We start from the raw sequence: 10,953 nt of genomic DNA, 5'->3' as shown, positions 1-10,953 counted from the left end.
TCCATCTTACCACATGCAATCGCACTGCTCGTTTCCAAGTCTTGAAATACATAGTGAGAAGGAAAGAAAGTCACTTTACAATTGAGCTCACTGTAATACTACTAATGGACAACGTTAGTTGAAAAATTGGGGACATGAAGAACAGAAGATAAAGAAAGGGAAGTTGAACAATGGATAACACCCTTGCTACATATAGGGGAAAAAGAACCATTAGCAACCCGAACTTTATGGTTACCAGCTAATGGAAAATACTGGGAAAAAATTTTTAGGAGAACTCGTCATGTGATCAGTAGCTCCAGAGTCAATGATCTAAGAAAAAAATTTGACAAAGGAGCTATGACCAAAAAACGAAATACCTATGGTAGAACTGTCAGAGAAAGGTGCAGTAGTAGCAAAGGCAACACTGGCATGGACCAAAGGTGCTGAAGTAGAAGATTCCAACTTAGACATCAAACTCTGCAGGAGAGTCATCTCATCGACATAGAGGGGTATACTAGAGGAAGCATCCTCAGAGGTGGACTGGTGGGCAACACTACCTCCAGCTCTTGGCTGACCACGCCCACGAGGCTCAGGTAGACGACCATGGAGTTTCCAACAACGATCCTTGGTGTGGCGTTCCTTCCCACAGTAGTCACACTTCACAGGAGGGCGACTAGCTGGAGCAGCAGGACCACGATTTTGGACCCCAGGTGAGCCAGTAGAGGAGGTCAGAGCCCCTTCGGAGGGAGCCGTATATAGGGCAGCACGGTCCATGGGTGGAGGATGCACCATAGCTTCACGCCGGCTTTCTTCAGAGGTCACAATGGCATAGGCCTGTACAAGGGCAGGAAAGGGATCCTTATTCAAGACATGAGCACGGATGGGATCATACTCCATATTCAAGCCCGCCAAAAAATCATACACCCAAAACTTTTCTTCCCATTGGCGGTAGGAAATAGTGTGAGCTTCACATGTAGCAGTAAACTTCCCAACTTCCCATAGAAATCCAAGGTTTGCTAAATACCCCGCATGGCATTATAGTACTGGCTAAGAGTAAGATCCTTCTGTTCCATCTTATGAATCTCTCAACAGAGTTCGTAGCACTGGGCAGCATTACCAACCTTAGAATAGGTTTCTTTGGCAACACTCCATACATCGGCAACATTCTCCAACAGAAGATAACTCTGGGAAATAGCAAGATCAATCGAATTGAGAAGAAAAGACATCAGAAGGCACTCATCGAGATCCCATTTATCTTGGGCCTTCCCTGCAGCAGTTGGACGAACGGAGGTACCCATCAGATGGCCTTTCAAACCATGGGAACCAATAGCAAGCGAAACAGACCTCGACCACATGAGGTAATTATTGCCATAAAGTTTAACAGAGTTAGTCTGGAAGGTAGGGAAATCCTTCTCACGGTGCACAAAGGACCCTCCTTGTCCAGAAGAAATGGCAAAATTTTCGTCGTCAGACATGGCCGTGGAGAAAGGCAAAAAAAAAAAATCATAAGGCTTCACTCAAAGAAGCAGCACATAAAAAAATCTCCAAGAGAAGCGGGAGATTTATTGCATAGTAGAAGGAAAGGGCCCTTGGTGGGATACACTAACCACCAAGGGAGGGAGGGAAGGGGAACCCCTACGGCTATGGCAGTGGTGGTGGAAAAAGTTGGAGGGGAAAAAACAAAAAAAAAATTGGAAGGGAGGTGGGGCAGTAGGCTCACGAGAAGAGAGAGAGAGGCAAGACGGGAGAGAGGAGGCAAAAGTGGTGGTGGTACTACGGTGGTGGTGCTGCGGTTCTGTGAGAGGCGGCCCTATTGGTCTCTCAAGCATGATACAAAACCCTAGGTCAATTTCTCTTGGCCCTGGATACCATGATGAAATCTTAGAAATTGGGAGAATGACTTGTGACAATGAGACGCAGGCCAGCTTTATTTATAATGTAGAATAGAAAATTCTAGAATGAGTACAAGACCAAAATACCCTATTGACAATTCTACCCTTGTACCCATATTACAACACTTTTGAACCTATGAAAAGAAAGGTATTTCTTCTGGTTTTGGTCAACCATCCAAAGCACTATTCCTAGTAGGACGACTTCTATTTCTTTCTCTAGTAGTAGATTTTTGAGTGTTAATGCAGTTGGGTGGTTTACAACTGGCCACTATTAAAAACTTATCTTCTGGCAGTTTGTAACCACATTTTCTTGAGATAATGAATAAAGCGAAATTTTTGTTTTTCTACTTCAACGTATGCACTATTTGGGTGATGTATTTTTGTCTGAAAAGCTACATTTCCAGTCCCTTATATTAGAGTTCCTGCACTGATTTAGAAATAGAAATTTTATGATTTGAATCTAGAGAGTTGACCTGAAATACAACATCCATATTAGAGATAATGCAACCAACTGAAAAATGTCCCCATGAGACTTTGACTGTGACTTCATCTGAATGAGGATGCTCAACCTCCACCGACTGCTGAGAAGTATAAATACATGTAGCTGGTTTGACAGACAGCTCTAGGATTTTGAACTTATTGCATTATACTTCTTTAATTTGGATCCCTCAAACATATATTATATTTGTTGACTGAGCTTATAATTTTCTACACTCGGAGGTTCAGTTGCTGGATGTACAGAACAGCTGATAACTTCTAAGGTTCAGCACCAGCAATGAGTAATTTTCAGAAATAGAAATCCTGAAAACTAGAAGGGGGATTTTACAAAGCAAGTTAACATAACAGAAGCAGGATATTCTATTCTTATTCTCAATCAGTCCACTAGGAATCAATTGAATGGATTGAAAGATAAAATACAATGTCAACTGAGACTAACAGCCCGTGTTCAGATGCAGATAATTAAGGATAACTACAGGAAAAGGAGATCAATGAGGATGATTAAAGAAACATGTGCTAATGGAGTAGTATAACATGGAAAGAAAATCCACACAAAAGGCTATATTCTCCATCCGACTGTAGAAAACTTGAATATGGAAAAAGAGGAAACAAAGAAGTTATACTGTAATTTTAAAGAAGTAAAGAACCAGAATGATTAGAGAAAATTGTGAAAGAAAATGAACTAAAAGACAGAAAAATAGAGGTGTCAAGCTTCAGCAAAGTGCACTCAGAAGTTTTCATGGACTCCTGGAGGTAGCAAAGCCACCAACACTGACAGAATTTGCACACGAGGCCACACAACTTAAAAGAAAACTTGATTTATATGTGTCAGCAAAAATAGCGAACAAACCTCTTCTCTATTAACTTGATCACACATTCTAGTATGGAACCCCCCCCCCCCCCCAAGTGTACTAAGTAAAGTGAACTGTTGACCACCACATAAATAGAACTTAATGAATCCAAGCACAAAGAAAAACTAATGTAATATTCTAAGGGGTGGAAACCTTTTCACATAATTAAATAGAAACCAAACTTTCCATGCTGCATAACTATGGTAGCTCAGGACTCCTGGGAAAATTCAAAAAACACCAATGAATTCAAGAAAAACTGGATTCAGTATGCACACCACTAGGAGATCACTGCTTGAGATGCCAAAATGCAATAACAAATAGGGAACTCATGGCCCTCTCAGAAGGTACAAAATTATAAATAACCATTCCCATCAGACACTGCCACCCAGAGACACATAAATTAAGCATATCTAGGTACCAGGGACAACAAACAAATGTCCACCATGTCCTCAACAATATTAATGACTATATAGCAGTTATCAAGGCAGCGCCTTGTTGGTGTCGCCCTGGTTTCTTTCCCTCCACCACCACCTTGTCACCGTGACAACTATGGTATATAGTTGTTTGCAATCAATTCTATTTTGAAAAAAAAAAGTTAATAGCTTTTGTATACCTTTTTGGGCATTTTTACACCTTCCGGAGGTTCTGGAATGTGATTATGGGGTTGAGGATTAAGATAAGTAGCATTGCTGCATGAAAGAATACTGAATGTGAGAAACAGGAAAACCTGAAGCTTCACAAACCAAAGATGGCAAGTGGACAGTAGACTCACAGGACACGATTGTTTTCAATGTTTGGCAACCCCTTGACTGGGGAAGGAACTACTCTCTTATACCCATTTCTTTCACATAACCAAATGTAGCCATTCATTCCGCCGCTGCAATAATTCAGTAATTAAAACCCATGTTTATATACATTATCAAAAACCATCCAGACTGATTCAATAAAGCAAGTAATATACCAACCAACCTTATATCTGTGTCAATTTGATAGGCGGGGAATATTTCTGAAGGAGCTGACTGATAACAGAATACGTAGCATGGAAGGATACGCCTTGCTAAAGGATGGCTCTCATAGACATATAGCAAATCATACATAATTCTATTTCGAGCCTTTTCTTCTTCCTGAGTGTTCCCATCATAAATGGCCAATGTCAGCATCCATAGCATAAACTCAAAATAAAAGGATTCAGACACAAAAACCCAAAAACCAATCTTGGAAATTGATTGCTATACTAACTACTTGCAATGGATCTAAATCCTTCCATTGAAAAGTATGAAACATTTAAAAGGAATCAATGGAAAACCATCAAGAGTTGGAAAATTCAATTTTTTCCCCTTTAATTACCAACTAGTGCCAATATAATATCCCCCAACATTTTTTGCATGCTCTCCTGGGTCTGGGAGTAATAGTGAGGCTTCCTACGTCCACAAGATATCTAATCTCTGATGAGAAATCCAAGTATCATTTGTTTCTGAAATCTGAGATTTGTGGAGATTGTTGTGAATTATAGAAGACCAGAAAAGAAAAAAGAAAAAGAACGGGAAGAAAAGATATTAATTGCCACACCGTCAAAGTTTCCTCAAGCTTCTTTGTTGCAGCAAGCAACTTTCTCTCATCGATGAACTGCAGCTTTGCAACGCCCTAAGCTCCAAAATAATTTGCAATACCTCCCATCAGTTTATATCATAAGGATCTATAGACATAAGCTGTCGATCAGAAATTAAGGGCAAGAATATACCTGCCATGCAAAGCGTTTACCATTCATGTCAATCTCAAAATCTGTGCACAGAAAGAAACCCAACATCATAAGAAAGAGAACAAATGTTTGAAACAATATGTTAACAGAAGAAAGGCATGAAACAATGTTTAAACAACAAAGTTCTTTACCGGCAGGATAGAAGGAACTAATTGGTGATGAAGGGTCAGTCATCAATGCCCTGAAATGTTCAGGCAGAGAATTGGAACTACAACAAGAATTACGCTTCACCATCAGCCCAGAAGGAAAGAGAACAGTGTCTCAATGCCAAATGTAAAATGTTGCCATTCCAAATAATTGCAAGACAGACAACTCAGAAATAAAACAACCTTGCAGCTGGTAATGTTCCCATAAGCTGATCAAAGGGTTTAAATGGTTCTCCCCGGAAAAATGTGATCTCTAGATCTGCCAAATCTTTAAGATCAGAAGCAAAAGGAGCATAGTGGTATGGATAGTACCTGATAAAAGCAGAAAATGCAAGTACCACTTGTAAGCACTATAATGAATATTAATATTCCAAAGCTCCTGATGGAAGAACTGAATGAAGGCCCCTCTCCCCTGGCGGTGCTAAGGTAACCCACCATACAGTCTCTCATCAAGGAGATGTCAGGACAAATTCACCCTAATAGATTGATCTTAGTCATACAATCCATAGATATTTTCTTGTATATCTCCACATTTTATGATGTACCAAAAGAACGGTAGGATGAATGGTATATATCATCCAACCAGGTTAATATTTGGTTTTGAACATCCCTGGTAGGAACAAACCAAACTCCCTATCTGAATACAAACTGCATAGTTGGGAGGAGAGTTTCCACTTGTCCCATTATCCTGTCTGTACAAGCACTCATTTCTCAGCAAGGCTCACATCAAATGGACATTTGTCAAAATGTTATCTGGAGCCGTGTATTTTATACATCTAAGGTAAACGGATGGAAACATGGTATTAAGTATTGGTCGGGGATTTGACAGACAGTCCAATATATGCCGGTATCAGATGGCACCCATAAGATCTATGATATACAATGGATCAGAAAATCCACACGAATACCAAGCTTTTGCCCCTTGCATTGGTTGATCCTTTCTCTGAATCAACCAAACCACAATGATCTGTATGACTATGCCTGGTAACAAATATAACAAATAAGGGGGAAAGAAAAAGATAGACAGGTTTCCATTGACACATGGCAAAACATTAACACCCCCCCTCCAAAAAAAAAAACAATAACAAAAAGGAATAGACACGGTTTCCATAACTGACCATAGCCAAGAGCAGACACCTTGGTAGTAATACCGCATGACCCAGCATAGACCTTCCACGTACTTCAAGACCTATGAAAGCATGTCTTTAGCCGGTGATCTTCCAACAACCAAATAAACGAACATCTAATGCAGTCTTGTAAGTTTATGTGGACAATACTTCACAATGACATATAGTATTGGAAAGCATAAAGAAGAAATTCATTTCAGAAAGAAAAAAATTTATTCTAGTAAATGTTAAACCATCATATTGTTCAAGAGAGTGTACCCATAAAAGAATGACTCAATCATTCACAATATCTACAATGAATTATGAGTCTCCTCGATTTCAGAAGGCTCTAGTTTTATAAGAAGTGCACAAATTACATTTAAGAGAATGATCTTTGATTAATAAAAGATACAAAGAAACCATTAGAAAAAATTCAAAACCACCAGATGGCACTAGCCACTAGGCACCAACTAATGCAGGCACAGAGCAAGAATAGGCCCAGTTTCAATAATAATTAGTCATGGGCTTTTAATTTTATGGGTTTTAATTGTAATGAGCTCAAATATAAGGCCCAAATCTTAAGTCCAAGGGAGGATATGCGGGATTATTTTTTGGGAGAGGGTTTCCAACGCCAGTGTGGGGGGAAATCTCCCACACCACACCAATTAGGCCACGGGTATCGATTTCGTCAATAAGGGCTCACACTGTCAGGGAGGAAAGAGAGTCTAGGAATGTGGGAGGGTGTGGAAAGCATCCCACACTGACGGTGGGTCCATTAATAGAGTTGTAAGGGGTTAGCTTTAGTTTTTAAAAATTTCTAATTTAAAAGTCTATGATTAGAAGCTTGTTAGTAAGAGTCCTATTTCTCTGTCTTATAATTTTCTCACCTTTTTTCAGTCTTTACGTTGCACAACGGTAACTCTCTCTTATCGATTTCTACCTTCTTTGCTCTCTTTCTTCTCTAACTCCAATCACAGGCTGCTGTACTGCTGCTATTCTAAGTCCCCCATCATTATCAGCAGGTTAGCTCTTCTCTCATCATTGTTCTTCTTCTTTTTTTCCTCTGTTCTAGCCCTCTTACGTATATCCATCACTTTTTCTATCCTTATTCTTCTCTGTAGTTCTTCTTTCTTTTTCTTTCCTCACTTCTATTCTGTTCTTACAATCTGTGCATTAATAGTTCAATATTGCTGCCCCTTGTTTCATCTGAATTTCACACTGAACACATCCCCTAGTCAATTCTTGATATCCCTAGTCAATTTGATGAATACTGTTGTCATTATTTTATCGTACAATTTATTTGTTAGATATTCTAATCAAGGGCCAATATCAGAAGCTTCTTTGACCCTAATTTATATTCTAGAATTAGGGTTTTAGCAGCTGCATCACCATCACATTGTAACTACTGCAAAAAGATACTTCATAATAAAGATGAGAAATTGTATTCATAATAAAGATAAGAAGTTGTAATTAGTTTTCGGACATTCCAAGCATGATACCTAAGTACCTAACATAATGTCACTATTCATTAATATCCAAAAAAATCTGTATATGAAAGTTAGAGGGGGAAAAAACTGTACGCATTTGATATATGTAAATCCACAAACCATGCATGACTGTTAAACAAAATGCAGACACTTTAAGTCCTATAAGTTAGGCAGAACCAGCATATGCTACTTTCCAGCCTAAACCAACTAATACTCTTCAAGAGAACATAAGGAAAAAGAGTCTGCTTAGTTAAAATGAAAAGGAAATTTAGGTGTAATATATTAGGGTTTCTGCTTCTGAGTTTTAATGTTGAAGAGGGTCTTTGGTGTAAAATGAAAGTCAAATTCTTTGTACTTGTAAATATAAAAAGTACTGATGTATAATGTGGAAAAGTATGCTGCCTTTACAGATAAATATTAAATACACATGAAAAGTCAAATATAAGAGAAAGAAAGTTTCTGTTTCCACTTTCTTCCTCGCTTATCCTTTTTCTCCTTATCTTCCTCTCCTTTCTTTTTCTCTGTTCTTTTTTGCCATTTTCTCTCCCCTCCTTTTCACCCCTGGATTTACTTCCCCCACCCCTCCCAAATTTTCCCCCAAGAATTTTGAGTCTCCATACCTGACAACTTGGTGACCAGTTGCCTATGCCCTAGGAAACTGCCTTGTCCCCTATGCAATGGCTAGGCAACACTTAAAAAACTATGGAAAGAGTGTACCTTTTATCGACAACTATAGAAAGAGTTTATCTTTTATCACTTTAATGGGCTTTGAATATTAGGTATAAAACATCTTCTCCGATAGGCACACCAATATGTACCTTTTAGTAATGTCATGTAAGAGCGCACCATAATTCCCCATCCATATACCCACAATTCTCAAAAACCAATCAACAGAGCCTAAATAAAATAACAAGTTCTATGTGTTCCTTCACACTAATGTGGGTCATTCACCATTTATTCAAGAGAGATCAACAAAACCAAAAGAAGGTTCATTAGGTACTTGCAGTAGGTTTCTTTATCAACTGTAAGGAAAAAGGAGTTTCACATGTATAACAAGGAAATTAATAATGAGTAAATAATACCAAATCTTCCCCTCTCATCACACCCAATTTAACTAATACTTATCCCTATTTCCAGGGATCATGTAGACATATCATGTTCTGCAATTCCAGACAATCTAGGGACATATCGATCAAAAGCCTCTCCAAAGGATCTGACTTGAGAAAAAAGGAGGGCATGATAGATTCTCCAACTCAGTATTATTTCCGCGTAGGGGAGGTAAATTGGCAATAGGTAATGTAGGGGCAATAAATGTGTGGTCTCTAATGCCCTTATTGGCTTATTCTTACCCTAGGGATGTTGGGGTTCTTCATATTACCCTCTAGGCCTATAGGTTTAGGTAAGGATTTGTCCTTGAGAATTCCCATTATCAAGCAAGTAAACGGCTAATGTAGGGTAGTTATTTCAGCCAATAATTCTTGTAATGCCACGCATTCCTGTTTGCTATGTTTTAATATTTTATTTGTTTATTTATGAATATTTTAATGTTTTATACAACAACAACAAACTCAGCCTTATCCCAACTTAATGGGGGGAATATTGTAATGTTTTATATTCTATTTTAATACATTTTTAAATACTATTCAAATGAATTATCCAATATTGAAGTTACTATAATGTGTATTATTTATTCTATTATTTTTGTATAAGTTATATGAATTGTGTGAATTTTATTTAAAAATATATCCTATGGTATATGTATATGTATGTATGTATGTAATAGGTATAATATATGGTGTGTATTTGTATAGTATGCTAAGTAAATAGTAAAGCATGAGGTGTCAAGGTTAGTAGTAATCAGCTTAATTAATATTAACTAAGATTTATTAACCTAAGTGTTGTTACTTAGTGTTAGTGGATTATTTGAGGTGACCACAACTGATTAGGCCACATGGCTGCATATGCTGATGCCACCATGTGCATGCCTTAGCTTGAGGTGGCATGGGAGGGACTGCCACACATCAAGAAAGGAGGAGGTGGCTATGGAACTTCAGCCACCTAAAGATTAAGGTTTCTTGGCTGAGTGTTGAGTTAATAAAAATGGTTTGACTATGGTTAATCACGGTTAGTAGTTAGTACTGTGATGCAGATTTATCACCAAACTGGGCTTCTTTTATTAGGAATAAGTCTAGGGTTGGGTTATATACATGTTGGGTCTCTGATCCCATGGGTTTTCATTGTAATAGGTCACTTTTATGGAGCTAAAGTAGGGGTACCTAGGTTGCATACGGGATTAGTTGTATACTTAGTTTATTTTCATGTTTTAGTGTTTTAAATTGAACCGATTGAACCCCTGGTCCAATTTAAGTGATTTTAGAATCTTTTTAACTTAAGTTATATTTTAGAATCTTTTTAACTTAAGCGGCCAATATAAATAAAGCTACCGAAGGGCTCCTCTTTACCTCACTGTTTTAGAAAATTTTGCTCAAGCTGCTCTGCAACTTTGTTCTCTCCCTTGGAGATTGTCTTGTGTTCGATCAAGGCTGGTTGGATTGGTGTTTGATCCAATCGACACCTTGCGGTGTGAAACCAGGGTGGTTCGTTGGTGGCATTGGTGATTGATCCAATCGACACCTTGCGGTGTGAAGCCCGGGTGGTTCTCTTCAAATTCTACTTTCAAGTTTTCTGTCCAAGATCAAATTTTTATTCAAGCTACTGCCATTACAAGCTGCTGCCGATTAGTCTTTGCTATTGCAAGCAAGTTTGGAAGCATCCTCAACCCCATACTTCTTCTTCTCATCCTCTACAGCCCAACACTTAAGTTTTCCCCCTTCTTGTTTTCAATTTCCCATAACCCTAAGTCACCCATAGACCTAACCAGTCATCACCTCAGCCCCAAATTTGGATTGAATCTTCCCTCCTCAATTGGGAAATTCGATCTGAGTTTGATCTTCAAACTCCCTCACATACCCTAGTTCCCATCACTTCCATTAAAACTCCATAAACCCTAATATCTGCTCAGCCCATCCCAACCATCAAACCCTCACCCAAAGCTGGCCGAGTGACTCTCCATACTTGGAAACTCGATCCAAAGCCCACTCCAAAATTCCCCCCCCATTAAACCCTAGATTCCCTCACTTTTCACTTTCTAAAAACCCGAAACCCTAACCTGCTGCCATTCTAGTTTACACACTTTCGCTCATCAAAACATCTCAGGACCTTCCCTGATAAACTC

At 38.6% G+C, this 10,953-nt stretch overlaps 1 protein-coding gene across 3 annotated transcripts in view; it reads right to left on the bottom strand.

Annotated features, from left to right (window-relative positions):
- The window catches only part of LOC122641975 (5'-3' exoribonuclease 4-like), a 40,436-nt gene that overhangs the window by 6,188 nt on the left and 23,295 nt on the right, over positions 1 to 10,953 (bottom strand). For all 3 annotated transcript variants that reach the window (XM_043835329.1, XM_043835330.1, XM_043835331.1), the window contains 8 exons: positions 6,244 to 6,314; positions 5,309 to 5,437; positions 5,111 to 5,187; positions 4,962 to 5,002; positions 4,790 to 4,864; positions 4,190 to 4,344; positions 3,993 to 4,097; positions 3,834 to 3,909 (listed from right to left, as the gene is read on the bottom strand). In XM_043835329.1, the coding sequence (XP_043691264.1) occupies positions 3,834 to 3,909; positions 3,993 to 4,097; positions 4,190 to 4,344; positions 4,790 to 4,864; positions 4,962 to 5,002; positions 5,111 to 5,187; positions 5,309 to 5,437; positions 6,244 to 6,314 (729 nt within the window). The remainder of the gene's footprint in view (positions 1 to 3,833; positions 3,910 to 3,992; positions 4,098 to 4,189; positions 4,345 to 4,789; positions 4,865 to 4,961; positions 5,003 to 5,110; positions 5,188 to 5,308; positions 5,438 to 6,243; positions 6,315 to 10,953) is intronic.

Source organism: Telopea speciosissima, chromosome 10 (assembly GCF_018873765.1).
Source record: "Telopea speciosissima isolate NSW1024214 ecotype Mountain lineage chromosome 10, Tspe_v1, whole genome shotgun sequence".
In the NCBI taxonomy this organism is placed as follows: Eukaryota; Viridiplantae; Streptophyta; class Magnoliopsida; order Proteales; family Proteaceae; genus Telopea; species Telopea speciosissima.
Note: the sequence above shows the minus strand (reverse complement) of the source record. Positions and strands in the feature narration are given on the sequence as shown.